Below are 16,094 nucleotides of genomic sequence, written 5' to 3'. Positions count from 1 at the left end.
GTTGAAACCCTTCTGCTATCCGTCCACCTTTGTCTTTTCCATTATCTGACTCATCCCTGCCCCCTTCCTTAGTGGAAGCTGACCGTCTTACAAGCTTTTCTCCAGATGTGTACCTCCTCTGACACCACAGCTGTTCGCCAAGCCCTGCAGCCTATCATTGTGTCCCTGTTTGTCAGTGTGTAAATGGGAGTCAGACAGTATTCCAGGGTAAGAAAACATAACGATCAGCAATGAAAACCAAAGGTTTAGACAAATAGCTCTGTGCAGCCGGGTTAATTGTCTATGTATCCTGCTCTGTTGGCGTGCTCGAATAAATATTTAACTTAAAAGGAAACATTGATTTGTTACGTAAAATTGGTTTCAGCAGAATAAAATCAAGCACTAAATGTGGGTAAATTGTATACAAATCTAAGGGAAAATGCTCAAAGAGTAACTCTGTCCCTTTGTTAACCTTCCTTACCACAAAACACTCTATTTAAGAAGGAAAGGATCTTTTAAGGGACTATTTCTGAAACATAAACCAACGATCCGGTACTCTGCAACAACTAATCAACTGTTAGAGTCTAGATAGGGGGCCATATTTTAATCTGTTTAGACATGTATAATGTACTTGTGTTTACTGACACGCTGCCAACAGGCCATGTTATTTAACCAGGGACTTTTCCAGTACAGATAATATCTCCTTTTCTTCACCGCTTTCACTCAGGTTCTGAGTTCACCACAAATTTCCACCCAGGACTATTTATTTAAAATAAACATTTCAGGTTTTACTTGCAAACACATGCATCCACCTCATTATCACTAAACGGTTCAACTTAATTTGCTTAAGATGTATGGTCACTATTCATTTTACATAAAAAAAAAAAAGATTTTTTTGGGTAAACCAAAAAAAAAAAGAGAGTATTTCCAACCGATTCTAATTTGCACATTTTGCAGCAGACAGTTTTGTTTGAGTGAAATTAATATAAACATGCTGAAAATTCATTACAATGAGTACATCCAACAACATCCAACACAGAGGAATAACACTCTTAAGCCTCCCTTGTAAGGTCTTTTCTGAGTTTCTGGAAAGGAGTGTCCATCGGTTAGTTGAATTTCAGATTCAGGAGGAGCAGTGTGGTTTTCGTCCTGGCCGTGGAATACTGGATCAGCTCTACACTCTTAGCAGGACCCTGGAAGGTGCATGGGAGTTTGCCCAACCACTCTACATCTGTTGTGTGGAAAAGATATTCAACAGTGTCCCTCGGGGGGTTCTGTGGGGGGTACTTAGGGAGTATGAAGTACCAGGCCCTTTAATAAGGGCTTTTAGGTCTCTGTACAACCGGTGTCAGAGCCTGGTCCACATTACCGGCAGTAAGTAAAACTCGTTTCCGGTGAGGGTTGGACTCGGCCACGGTTGCCCTTTGTCACAGAATTTCTGGGCGCAATCAAGGTGTTGAGGGGATCTGTTTTGGTGGCCTTAGGATTGCGTCTCTTTTGTTCACATATATTGTTGTTCTATTGGCTTCCTCAGGGCGTGATCTACAGCTCTCACTGGAGCGTTCACAGCCGAGTGTGAAGCGGCCTCGATTAGGATCAGTGTCTTCAAATCTGAGACCATGGTCTTGAGCCGGAAAAGGGTAGAGTGCCTTCTCCTGGTTGGGGAGGATCTACTGCCCCTAGTGGAGTTTAAGTATCTTTGGGTCTTGTTCACGAATGAGGGGAAGATGGAGCAGGAGATCGACAGGCGGATTAATTCAGCGTCTGCTGTGAAGCGTGCTCTGTACCGGTCTGTTGTGGTGAAGAGAGAGCTGAGTCAAAGAGCAAAGCTCTAGATTTACCGGTCGATCTATGTTCCTACCCTCATCTATGGTCATGATCTTTGGGTCATGACTGAAAGACCAAGATCCCAGATACACACGACTGAAATGAGTTTTCTCCGTATTGTGTCTGAGCTCTCCCTTAGAGATATGGTGAGGAGTTCAGTCATCCGGAGAGGACTCAGAGCAGAGCCGCTGCTCTTCAACATCGAGAGGAGCCAGTTGATGTGGCTCGGGCATCTGACTAGGATGCCTCCTGGCATCCTATGTCTCTAGACGTCTCTATGTTTCTCTACTGGCCTGGGAGAGCCTTGGGATTCCCCCCCGAGGAGCTGGCCCAAGTGGCTGGGGAGAGGGACGTCTGTACCGCCCCTACTCAAGCTGCTACCCGCCGTGACCCGACCCCGGATAAGCGGAAGAAGATGGATTGATGGATGGCTGGATGGATCGACATCTGACATAACTTTTTAAGTTTAGTTTAACCTATTTAGTTTAACCCTGTTTGATTTAAGTTTGTGGGACACAATTTTAATAGGGTAGATACAACTATATTTTAAAATGATACTAAACAACTGATTAATTGTGCAGATCAAACAAAACTTTTTTGTTTGATAATCACAAATACTTTTGCTGAGAGTTCTTTCAGTCATATGAAAATTAATACGTCAATTCTGACATCAATATTTGTTTTAAACAGTGTAAAAATGATTAAGCTATTAAACTGTGTCACTGACCGAAGTGGTGTGTGTTTAACCGCACCCTGCTAGCACTAAGCACACATATCACGCTACGAAAAAACACTCAGCGAGAAAATTAATGGTTCCAAATCATAAAGTGCACAATAAATTCTTATGTAACATGTCTGTGTATTTTTAAGTCAACGAATGGTAAATGATATACCTTACCAGCTTTCTCAACTTGTCCCTCCTCTCGTACCTTGTATGTGTGTTGCTCGCTACTGCCACTTTCTGTTCTGGAGTTGTAAACACTATTTGATATCTTGTCCAATAAGCATTAGATTCTGTCTGCATAACTGAATTCAATAAGTATTAAGTGAATTCACGGCATTTTAAAATGAAATTACTTAATGATGTTCAACCACAAAGCATGACTATATATGGTAGAAACAACAAGTTATACTCACAGTAATTCAATTTCCATTCACTGATTGGATTCATTCAATCCAAAACATCCAATCTGGCTTTTTGAGTGTATGCAACTGTACAATTGCTATTTAACCCAATCTATAAAGTTAATTACATTCGAGCAATTAAAACTGTTGAGGCAACTAAATTTTGTTCAGCCATTTTTTAAAGCTCGAACTTGGTATTAAAATATGGAAGAAAGGGGATTTAAATAACTTTGAATGTAAGATAATTGTTGGTGTCAGAGCTTCCAGAAAATGTTAGTTTTGTTAGATTTTAGACAACCATCTATCAGGCATATGGAGAAATGTCTGTCGTATGCACAAAAAGGTCTTGTTAATGTTAATATAAAGAGGACATGAAGACATGATATAAAAGGAACTGCAGAAGTAAATACAAGTTGCCATATTTAACCTTACGACATGCAGACAGTATTGAAGCAGAATACCACAGCAGCTGGAGCGTACCAGGGCAAGTTTTGTCAGCCAAGATCCAGAAAGCTACATTTTACTTAGGCTAAAAAAACAACAACAACTAAACGTTCCAAGATTCTGAGAGATTCTTAATTTCACTTCATAGAATCAGATTTATGCAAAAACTACTAAAAGCAATTGTCAGTCCTACCGTGTTCAGGTTGTTTACACTGATGGTGGTCATTTAAACATGTAGGCTCCTTTAGTGACCAAGGAATAAGACAGGTCTTCAGAAAGTGCTTTATATTGTATATGTTATATTTAATGTCTAAAAGTATTGGTTATATTTTAGGACCTTAGCCATTCCGCAAAAAGTTCAGTGCCTCAGAGCTGAAAAGATGCATCCAATTTGATTGTTCTCTGAGTTACGACGGCATTTAAAATAATAAATAAAAATAGGCTATATTGATGGGAAAACATTAGATTTAGTCTTATTCCACTTTTTTTCCCCCTCTGGTCTTACATAAAAAAGGTTGATTACAAAATGCTGATTGCATCAAGAAATATTTAAATGGGTACCACTACATTTTCAGACCAACAAGTAGTCAGTATATAAACCTTCATTGTTTTATTTGAAAGGAACTTTTGAGTTTCTAATGTTTTTCCAAATGTTGGTTTATATACCAGATCAATCGAATGCATGTAAACCTGGACTATGGGCCAGAAACTACTTACTGTCACTGTCAAAAATAGTCTGAAGTAACCTAAAGTTCATTTCATGTGCTCTGACTTGTGGTGTTTATTCCTTTAACCCTGACCAGCAATGCAAGCATCAGAGTGGAGTCTCTTCCAAACAAAATAATCTCCACAGTATTGTGCTAATTATTTTAGGTGGATAGCCATGTCTTTGTAGGTTTCCAGTTGTTATATATTCTTTTTCATATTTTGGATCATGGTTTGACCAGTGATTTGTCTTCAAAGAATATTGTTTCATAAACAAACTTTGTTTTAATCTCCAAAACTTTCTCCCTGACCTGTCTGTGCTCGTCTGAGGCCTTAACCAAACAGTTAGACTTAAAATTATGGGTTGTAGTTAAAATTGGTAAAATATATCAATACATCACTTTTTTTGTTAAGAAAAAGTGTTGCCATTTGACATAAATCTAAGTTGATCTGTCCTACCTCACCAAATCATAATAAATTACATCAAAGGTAAAAATCTTAAGGTGTAAAACTATTGCAAGACTCCCTAGATACTCCACACCATCCAACTTAAAACAAAGTAGAGGTAAAACGGAAGCTATAAAGCTAAGTGAAAAGCTTAGAATGTCAAACGCTCCCAGCTGTGGTGGTAACCCTTTAATGATAAGCAGCCTTTATTTCTTTTTTGTTGGCTTTAGGGACCGGACACATTTTAAGATTTGCACACATCCAGATTTTGTCTCCTCGATTGTGTAATCTCAGAAGCACCTGAACCAGCACACTGGAACCAGCTTGGGCCTTAAATTTCATAGCAATACATCCAACAGCTGTTCACACAAACCACTTAAGCCACACCTGATTCTGTAGAATCACTCGTTTTCACTACAGTTTTATTCATTAACTCTTAACCATATTTAAACATGACTAGTTCATCTCGTTATGGTAGCAGTTTGTATTCAGACTTGTTGATTGGTCTTAATCCTGTCCATGTTTTTTTTGTCTGTAACTGTTTGATTTGTGCGCACATGTTTTTTTTTTTTTTTTTTGTTCTTAACTCAACCCATCTGTGCTTGGGGTTAAAGAATACCTCAAATTATTTGCACATCTGTATGTGTGTTTATGTGTTTAAGTGTGAACATAAAAAGGCAAACAAAAGTCTCTCTGCTCTGGGCCCAAATGTCTGTTTTCTCAAACATAAGTTGAGTCTTCGCACACTTTCCTTAACTAGTTACAGACCAGGAGAAAGCTGAGGGAAACCAGAGCTAGTTTTCTTTGGAAACAGCTCTCTGAAGTCCCAGTAATATTTGTCTCATCTCTAGGGTGGCGGTATTTTGTTAATTTTAAGGTCACAAAAGTTAACATTTTTCTTCCCTTCTTGCCACAAGTTCAACAAGTTCAATCAATTAATATGATAAATTAGATAAGCAAACATGTAAATATTCAGCTTGGATAGGAAAAAAATAAAATGTATTTTGCTCAGAAGTATTGGATGTCCTTTCTAAAAATATTAAATTGCTATTTCCCTGTTACATCCCACAGGTAAATAAAATCAAGCACCTACAGCGTTCTACAAACATCTGCAATAAAATGGCTCCCTCTAATAAACTTGGTGGGTTCCAGTTCTTAACATGGATTAAATCAAAAATTCCCCCAAAAATCCGATGTCAATGCTGGTGGGATCATGATAAAGTAAATGCAAATGGGAAACAACAACATCTCATCCTCAAAGTGCTGGTTTATGTACAACCAGAGAGTTCATGTTGAAAAAAGTTTTCCAGCTGACTTCCAGACATGGTGAGACGTTTGATTAGCTCATAAATATTACATAGTGTATTCAGAGTGATGGGTTGCATCCAACTTACATTACCCATTAATTGTTGGATTAATTTGTTTAAAGCACGGCACTACTGGATAGAGGAATGGAGATGTGTTCTCCCTGCTGCCCTCTGGAAATAGGCTTTGCAGCATTCGCTGCAGGTCCAGCAGGTTCTGCAACATTTTTTTACTCATTGCTATCAGACTATTGAACTGTTAAACTCTAAACTGGACTCTGCATTACACTTGCAACATTATTTTGCACTACCAACGTAGCTGAAACTTTTACAATCCTTTTAAATAAGACAGAACTCAATTTTCTGCTGCAATTAGTTCCAGATTTATTTTGCACTGCACTGAACCTTTCCAAATATAATGTCCTTTGCAGCATTTATTTTTATGGTTTCTTTTTCTCTACGCTGTTTACATGCTGATGACTGCTGCAGTTTATAACGGTAATTCACTGCTTTTAGTTCACTGTTGTAAGCTGTAAGCAATGTAATTTTGCTTTGTATGCACAAAATGACAATAAAGTTTCTCTAAATGTTACTTAGAATGACAAATCATCCTATTCTGTCTAAATGTTTGATTCCTGATTTGGCACTTTTCAGGACAACGTTACTTCCTGAAGATTTCTGCTAAGTGTAAAGCCTTTTGAGGGCACTCTCATGATGTGGGGGGGAATCTTTCCTGTAAATATGCTTTTCCACTAACCATATAGAGTAGCTTAACTTAATTTACCACTCTTGTGCAGATTAACTCTCTAAATTGTGCCTTGAGGGTGCTATATTTATTTTATTTTGCAAACTTGGGTAATTTTTGGTGAACTTATTTAATTCTGCAACTTTTTGTCTAATAATGTCTTACTCTGCTCCGCCTGGGTTGGATGGTAAACATTGCATTTTAATTCAGAAAGACCGGCTTTGTCCAACATATGTGTTTGACCACACAAGTACATCTTGTCCATTAAATCGTTTCCTACCTTTTATTTAACTTACAGGAATCTGACTGAAATTAGAAATCTGTTTTGCAAAAAGTTCCTGCGAATGACGACAGCACAGAATTTGCTTGAGACACAATTTCAAACATATATGTAACTATAATATATGTAAGTACACATTTTTGAAAACGTCTTCAAAGAGACATACTTATTTCATAGTCCTTAAAAAACTTTTTAACTGCATTTGGAGAATCAAGCTCCTGGAGACTTAAGACATTTTCCATCTGATTCCCTGCAATTGAAGCTGCATATTAATAAAGCCACTTCAAATGTTCAGTCCAGACTCTAAGGACTAAAGAAGTGAAGGTTATGCAAGGAATGACTCTAACATCCCTCAATCTTTTTGATTTACAGCTTTCAGAAAAGTAATGAAGTTTATGTAGCTTCAAATTGCTCAGCAAACTCATTTAAAAACCCTATACAGTAAAAATAGTCTTTAATTATAAACGTTTCTTTAAAGTTAAACAAGTCAGCAATAGCAGGGCAAACAAATCTAAAATACAAGGAGAGAAATCAAAACTAATACAGGCTTAAATATTTCTCTGATATAATGCATTTAATTTAACCTTTTCTTATAATAAAACCACCAATAATAACTGTTCAGTTAAAGAAACACAAAACAAAGCAAATACACTGTGCACATTTTCCTTTGCGTGCAGAAAAGATGTAATTTGATCATAATTGCAAATTGTTTCATATTGATAAGTTTTAGAGTCATTGACCATACGGTTAATCCTCCTTTGGCCTCACACTAAGAAACATGCAATAACATTTTTCCTGTGCTGCCATCTAAAGGAAACACATTGCTATAGATGCTGGAATCCTGCAGATGCTTAAAAAAAAGTGAGACAGAAGAAGACCGTTTTAGACTGGAACCATTTCTTAGGCAGGTCCCATCACCTTCCATCACAGGAAGAACAAAATTAGCCATTAGCACATTAACAATTAGCAAAAAAACTTTATTTAGAGAAATGTTTACAGGTACATAACATTGTTCACCGTTTAGCACTGGATTGCTGATGTGCCAAAAAAAACTGAAGTCAGCTGCCACCATCTTGGTACTCCCCATTTTCAGGAAGTGGCACCATAAAAATGCCTGTCATGTAATGTAAAAAAAAAACATGTATATCTCATGTATATCATTACTTTAGCACATTTGGCACATCATCAGATAGTGTTTGTTTGTGTGTGTGTGGGTGTGTGTTTGTGGATGTGTAATATTCTTAATATCTGACCAGTATTATTATGCTCCATTAACCTACTAATTTTGTGATGGATTTGTATAATATTTTATATTACATGATTCATAGACTTTATGGTATTAATACTGAATATGCAATGTGATGCGCATGTTTATCATAAATTACAGGAATCTACTGATGCTATGAAACAGCAAGTGTGTGTCAGAGTGATAACTTTATCTTTATTTTAAAAAGAAAAAAAATTGAAAAAGAGGACATTATCGTTGTTCGCTGCTGTTGCGCACGTATTGTTTACATTCTGATCTGTCTAACTAGGGAGTACCAATGTGGCGTCTGGTGACTTCACAGCACTGTGTACTACCAACAGCCTATCAGCAATCTAGTGAATAAATAAAGATCGGTGGGACATAACAGCAAATTAAATATGACTGAAACTTAACTTAGCTCGAGAGTTGTAGAGAGTTTAAGATTAGAAGCAGTAAATATCCTTTGTGATGTAGATAGCTCTTTTTCTCTTAACTTATGAAAAACTCAGATTAGTTTATCTCAGGCAATAAGTTTAACAGGGGCCAAAATCAAAATAAAACATTTTAAAAACAACCACAATTTCAAAAATATTGAGTAAATTATTATTATTTGTAAACTTTTAAATTATGGTCACTTTTTCCATGGGAAGTTACTTACAACAAAAACTTCCACAGGTTGTAAGCGTAGGAGACTGCGTGTCACAAAATAATGTTTTCCTGTGTGGAATGTACTAGAGCTTTTAAAGCTTTTCCAGTTGGGGGGAAAATAAAAAATATGTCAAAAGCTGGTGTAAAATATCAATAAACCACCATTTATGTGCACCTCTGTGATCTTTTTACATGTGGGTGGAACAGGTAATGTCTTTTGAGCCAGAGAGCTGTCATACATGAAAATGATGTAAAAAGATCACAGCGGTGCGCATAAACGTTGGTGTAACATATCAATAAACCACCGTTTATGTGCACCGCTGTGATCTTTTTACATCACTTTCACGTATGACAGCTCTCTGAGTCAAAAGACATTACATGTTCCACCCACATGTTTCACAAAGGAAGAAGACTGATGTTGTACTGCCCTAAACATATATTCTCTTTTGAAATAATCATACATTTCTTTCAAGTTAATGTTTGCATACGGCAAACAAAATGATGCTGAACGGGTTCATTAAATAGCATTTAACCAAAACCCTAATATGACGGAAGAGGCTTTAGAGAATAAGCATGCATTTGGTCTGACCCCTTTAGCCCCTTTAACTATTCTGCTTTATTCTACTTTTATAACCTCCATAAAACATTTCTAATAAACTGTAACTTCATAAGTCCTGAACAGATACTCCCCCCTCAGATATGAGCTCGCATTTAGCTTCATCCATGGAGGAGTTGATGATTGTTTCAGCCAGTTGATGGGCCAGCATGTGAAGATCTCTCTCATCTGATACCTGCTTCTTGTTTTTCATACTCAACACCCAGCTTAATATGTCACATGATAGAACCTCTGCAAAAGCATCCACAGTGGTCCCATGGGCTTCCACACTGTCTCCTGATGGGTCATTTGTAGACAAAGAATGCATCAAATGCTCCATCAGCTCCACTTGAGTGTCACTGATTTCTGAGTTGTCCTCCTTGTCTTTTGGAGTTGGTGGAGGAGGTGAGGGCAAGAAGACCTTTGCTAGTCCGCCTTTGAGCTTACGGGCGAAACTGCTCCTGCTCCTCTCAAGCTCAGGGAGGAGAGGGGTTGTCGGAGGGGCATCTGGGTAGTCGAGGGAGCCTACAGCAGGAAGACCTGACTGGTAGAGAGGTGGATGGCTGGACTCTGGGTTTTTAGGGGTCTGTAATTCCCTGACTGAGACCATCTCTTGCTCCAACAGGTCCTCTTCTTCCCCTGATGCATTTACATTCTCTTGTCGGCTTGATATAAGACCATCGGTATATTGAGGTATGCAAACTTCTTTAAGAGCAATTTCAATTATTGCTGATACCAACTCCTCAGCTAACACCTCTGGCGTTTGATTGGGTTGTGGTACCTCGGGTTCCGACTTTTCCATTTGCTTAAGAGATGACTGGATTATGATCGCTGCCAGATCTTGGGCAAACTCTTCCAGAGTGTTGGCATTTATGGAGCTTCCTTGGCCGATGTTTTCAGGCCGTGGACACTTTGAGTCTGAGCTTAGAGTCGGCATTGAATCCTGCAAAGATAAAAGACAATAAGCTACAGGTTATGGATTAACATGTTAATGTTCTTTCTTTTTTGAGAAGGTAAAAGGGCATTTTACAAAAAGCCTTTGGAGTGTTTTCCAACTCTTTTTTTTCCCCCTGTGTCCTGTCTGGCAAAGTGGCAATAGGAATTGTTGTCTGCCAGAAAGAGCCCAACAGATTTTACTGTAAGTGGAGCATTATCACTTTTTATTATGGTTTATGTTGGGAATAATTCATGTTATGTGCACATAAAAAAGGGAGAAAAGGTCAAAGACAGAGAAGATAAAAGAGAGATATTGACAAAACTTAATCAGCCGACTTCATCACCTGCAAAGACAAATGCAAAAAGAAGAGCACAACCATCTGGTATAAAACTACTGATACAATACAGCAACATACAGTATTAAACAATACAGGATGCATAAAGTGGTAGCTGAAGATAAAAATTGGCGAGTATGTAAGTATTGTTAATGTTCTTCTTTAAAAAAAAAAAAAATCAAATTGCATCTACAGAGTTTAGTGTGGACAGCTGGAGATAGGCACCAGCACCCCTCCCGACCCCAGCAGGGATAAGCATGATGGAAAATGGATGAATGGATGGAGTTCAGTGTGAACTATTGAGATTGTATGTGAACAGCGCACAAAAAAAAAAAAAAGAAAATGCAAAAAGGAAAAAATATTTACAGGATCACCCTTTTGCTTTAGTAACAGCCTTTTGGGCTTGTGTCTAGCATTTATTTTCTTACTTTAAATACTTCCTTTTTTATGTATTCCTTATGAAATATAACTCAAGATGAATATGATTGAACAGAGATCCTCTCTGACCAACCGTTATAAAATTTGCCCAAAGTTCTGTGTGATGTAGGTCTAAACCTTGACTGGGCCATTATAATATATGAATATGCTTTGAATCTCTGAAATATTCAATTTAATATCTGGACATATTTTTAACTTGATGGAAGGAAAACCTCTGTTCCAGTCTGAAAGAATGATGCTTTTAAGGTGATTTGCTTTGTTACCAGTTCCCCTCATAAGATGATTATGGCTTCCCCTAAAAGCCAGGTTTGTTCAGCAGAAAAGTGATATTCCTTTGGTGCCAATTCGGCCTGATTTTTAAACTATATGCAGGTGGAATAATCAGTCCTCTGAATTTAATTTGTTGGCATAATATTAGTTTGATTAAAGGGGGCTAAATACAGTTGCAAAACTTTTCAGATGTTATATTTGTAAGCAATAAAAAACTCCTTTTTTGCAGGTCTATCAGCTAGAACCCCTATAAATGGCATGGCAAGTTCCTAAAATGTAAAAACAAACAAAAAAAAAGTTAGACTTTTGCATAGCACTAGATGAGTTAAAAATGAGCAGGAAAAATCCTGAAGTATATTTGTGCAAAAAGGATAAATCAAAGCAAAGGGAAAAAACTATTTGAATGATTTGGCTAAAATATTTCAGATGAAAATAGCTTCTGTAAGAAGCATGGCAGAACACCAATGCTGCCCATAAATGGTCCCGCAACTCTCTTCACCCTCTGTTTTATAAATATTTCTGCATTCTTTATCTGCTTCAGGCTCAAGAAGAAAAAACTGATGAGCTACGAATAAAAAAAAAGCTTCCAGTAGTTTCAGAAAAGAAAATAAAGTCAGATATGTTGCAAAGCGATAGAATGAATAGACAAACAGAGAAAAAAGGAAATCCCCCTCAGATGGAAAGTAAAATAACCTCAACCACAGCCTGTCACCATATGAGTTGTCATCTAGTCCGGATGTTACAGGCAGGAAGCTCAGATCAGAACGGCATCAGCTCAAATTGCTACTCTGGCGTTGATGACAGCAGCAGCTCAAAACTTTAGGTAATAACACTGACAATGTGGAAAACAAAAAAAGAAAGATTTTACATGAAATCTTCATGGCATTAATAAACAAATGTTGTTTTTTTTATACCAACTCGAGTGTTTGACAGATATCAATAGTCTGCTTTTATGTTCTTTGTAATTTTTGCCAAGTTGATGGTTAGTGCAATTATTCTTCAGGCAAATACAGCAATCCCGAACTGCCAATTTTACGTCTTCTTCTTTTTCAAAAACGTGTCAAAAACGAAGGACATTCTGTAATTTTAATGGAAGGTTGTGTTCTGCTGTCTGAGCAGAAAAAACGGATTCTCTCATCTTAATCCTGAGTGCTGGCAAACACAACAAATGCATGTTTTCTTGAACGGAGAGACAGGCTTGCTGATTTTTTTTTCACTTACTGATTAGAAAAGTACATCCACTGCAATTTTGGCCCCTAAAAGTATAGAAAGGCACAATAGATTTACAAAAACCGGCTAAATTAAGAAACTAGATTGAACTAATGATATAAGGTACTTGCTGAAGTATATTGCCCACCATTCAGTTCTAAATCCTGGAGGACAACAGATCGTTGAGAAAACAGTGCTATAGAAACAGCATTACAAAGGTTTATTACTGACACAACATTAGTTTTCTGAGCTGTTAAACTGTGGCAACCAGTGGCAACTAGGATATTTTAAACATTTTTTGGTACCAATCACAAATCAGGAGGAGTATACGGATGATTTTTCAAGAAGCAGAGATATTATTGTGTTAGAAGACCATAATACTGTCATATTTTCAGAAAGTTTCTTTTATTTTTTTGGACATCAGCAGGCCATTGCTTTGGCTAAAACTATTTCAAGGCCAACTGATAATAAGTTATTTTTATAAAGATGAACAAGGTTATAATTTTTGAGAACATTGTCTTAGAAAGTGAACATAGATTGCCAAACAATCTATAAATTAGCTGATGTGTATTTTATTGTTTATATCTGGATTGGTGGTAAGTAAATTAAAAAAAAGTCTGTTGCTAGTAGCAACGGTTAGTCCTCTACTGTATACAAAAAACTGGGTGGTTCACTGATAAATATAAGTCTTTTTCCATATTGATCTAAAAACTATTTTTTAGCTTAAGCCCCTGTCACTCTATGACGTATTAACCAGCGTCCCAGAATCTTCTAAAATGCTGGCATACTCTGAACTTTCTATGTATTTTATCAATTTTGAGCATATACTTAGAGTATTCATAACGAGTACAGTGACAGTCTAACATATGCGTAAGGTACGGCAGCGTAATGTTCATGAAATGTCACAAACCAATGTCCTGAAGGGGGCAGCAATGCAGCCAGAGGAGCCCAGCCTGCATAAAAAGATGTTTTTTATTGAGGTAATAACCAAGCTGCTGTTCACTGCCGGCCCAAAAAATAAATAAATAAATAAATAAAAAGAAAAAGAAAGAAAAAGGTTTGCAGTCGCAGCAGATTTAGCGTCATGTCTGCTAGGAGGTTTGTTGGCGGTGGGCGTGAACGCAGGGAGGATCCATCACCTTCTCGCTCACCCTGTGATGGGGATGAAGTCTGGAGGAGAACTGTTGATTTCCTCCCGTGAACCCCCTTTATACAAAAACATTGCCAATGCGCCATTAAACAGTAGCTGGAAGTTAGAAACACGTTCAACGCTCGTCTGGAACACGTCAGATACGTTAATATACATTGGAGAGAAGTTCTTGATAGATTAAGCATAAGTTAAGCACAAGTTACTCATAGGTTTAGGATAAGCTGACTTATGAGTAACTTACTCTTAATGTATGTCAACGATAACTTACCTGTAACTTATGCCCCACGTATGAGCATACACTGGCGTATGTCGGGAAATTTTGAGCATTATGTCAAGAAATTTCGGCATGCTCAAAAATTTCTTGCGTGCTCATAACTGATAAAAAACGGACCCAATGTATGCCACCATTTTTCCAGATTTTTCATACGTCAGGCATACGCTGGCCTAATTTGTCATGTTGCACCAGGGGCTTTAGCTCTCTGATTCTATTTTATTTTTGTTATCACGTATAAGTTTATATCTGCTTTTTTTATTAAGCTTCCAGTAATATTCTTGTCTATGTAACCATTGTTTGTCCTTGTACTTACAACAGGTACCTGCTGAGTTCATGTAATTCTATTGCTTTGTCAAGTTAGTAAAACAGACTAAATTGACCAACTGATCTACAGTAATGCTATTATTTTATTTTGAAACAACAAGAAGTCTCAGATCTTATGAAAAAGTTGTTAAATGATGGAAATGAGTTCATTCTTAAGAAGTGAAATTATGCTAATGATATAACGGAAGTCAAATTAGCATAAAATGAATAAACTGAAACTAAAAGTTCCTTTTTGTGTTTGTCAATAGTAATTTCTTAAAGTTAAACTTTATGTTTTATCAGAAACCCTTAAAAGAAACAGTGGGAAAATGGGTTAACTTTTAAGAACCTTTTTTATTCTAATGATAGAACTTTGTTCAGCACAACAAACTGTAAATTAACTGAAATTGGTTATCAAAGACAATGAAACAATGGCACAAAAATAAACTCTGGTAAAGGTTTGAAGCTAGCAAAGTAGATTTTAGATATATAATAAAGATTCTGCAAAGTTATTAATTCCTTTTTAGATGGTCATTTTATAGGTTAAATCAAGTTTCAGAAACTCTGAGCATCTAAATCTAGCAAATATTTTCTCTCTTTTCTTAATAAGTCTATTGTTTTATATGCTTTTTTTGTCACTTATCTTAAGCTGAACTTAACTACTAATGCTCTACTGCTGCAACAATCTACATACAGTGGCCGAACCAGGCTGTTAATGTTAACAACAGGCTTTAAGAGCAATGAAATCTCCATGCATTTTAAGCCAGTTTAGTTATATTATCATCACATTTTGAGTGATTAATTAAAAAAAATCTGTTAAAACCAGTTAGGGAAAGATGTTTCTGACGTTTTTAGGAAGAGCTAATATCTCGTTGCATGATTTGTCTCACAACGGAGAGACCACAGAAAGGGTAAGATTCAGAGTAAAGCGCAAATATGGAACAAATTATAGCAAGAAGAGTTGTTTTTTTTAATGGCAACGTGAATTGGAGTTTCTGATGAGGCAGAGGAGCGTCTTTCTTCTTGGGAGTCCTCCTCATTATCGTCTACAACTCCAAACATAAGGTGTCGATACTGAGTACCACTACATGCCTAGGTTAACGTTTTCACAACCACACAAATAGACTATTAGTGTAGTAAAGGCACTTCTGATGATGGTATGTTAGTGTTTCTTTTTTCTACTTGACCTTTTAAGAAGGGCTTCTCTCTTCTTCCTTCTTTCTCAGTGGTTCACATCGTTAAAAAAAAACTTGTGCTAAAAGCTATTTTAGGTTTGTGTGAACATCTAAAGCCACCCTCAAGAATAAACTCGGACAGAACAAAACTGTAAAAATGTCCGAAAATAAAAAGGAAGTACATATATACTGTATATGAACTCAGAAGAGGTACAGTAGGTCGCGTTGCTGTGAACAAACTATATAGGATGTTAGATAAAAAGGACAAGTAACAATACAGATTACAGAGAGAATAAACAACTTTAGAGAAGTTATAGAAATGTTGCATAAAAAAGAAAAAGCAAACACTCAATTGAACTACCAGCTTGAACAAGGTGCATTTAGACAAACTTACCACATTGAAGCTTGTTGCACAGTGCCTTCAGTGTAAATGGGTTGCATGGGAAACAGTTCACAAGTTTTGCTCACTTCCTGTATGTTTCTATAAGTGTATTTGTGCGTGGGAGGGGTGTGTTTGAGAAAATTACAGCACCAAAAAAAAAAAAAAAAATAGGAAGTAAGAGAGGATTGTTTTGTAATGTTGACATTAGTTTATTGAAGTTCAAAGAGCTTATATTCTATTAGGACTTTTTTGGGTCTAGGCTTGTATATTTATTCTC

General features: G+C 36.9%; 1 protein-coding gene across 1 annotated transcript; it reads right to left on the bottom strand.

Annotated features, from left to right (window-relative positions):
* Positions 1-9,360: 9,360 nt before the first annotated feature.
* Positions 9,361-15,885, bottom strand: LOC107100999 (A-kinase anchor protein 11-like). Its single transcript, XM_015399727.1, has 2 exons — positions 15,830-15,885; positions 9,361-10,288 (listed from the first exon to the last, which is right to left on the bottom strand). Exon 2 carries the CDS (start codon positions 10,280-10,282, stop codon positions 9,416-9,418), a length of 867 nt encoding a protein of 288 aa, XP_015255213.1. The 5' UTR covers positions 10,283-10,288; positions 15,830-15,885; the 3' UTR covers positions 9,361-9,415.
* Positions 15,886-16,094: the final 209 nt, after the last annotated feature.

The sequence above is a fragment of the Cyprinodon variegatus genome, unplaced genomic scaffold (assembly GCF_000732505.1).
Source record: "Cyprinodon variegatus isolate N-32 unplaced genomic scaffold, C_variegatus-1.0 Scaffold1043, whole genome shotgun sequence".
NCBI classification, from domain to species: domain Eukaryota; kingdom Metazoa; phylum Chordata; class Actinopteri; order Cyprinodontiformes; family Cyprinodontidae; genus Cyprinodon; species Cyprinodon variegatus.
The sequence above is the reverse complement of the archived record's forward strand: the minus strand, read 5'-3'. Positions and strand labels throughout refer to the sequence as shown.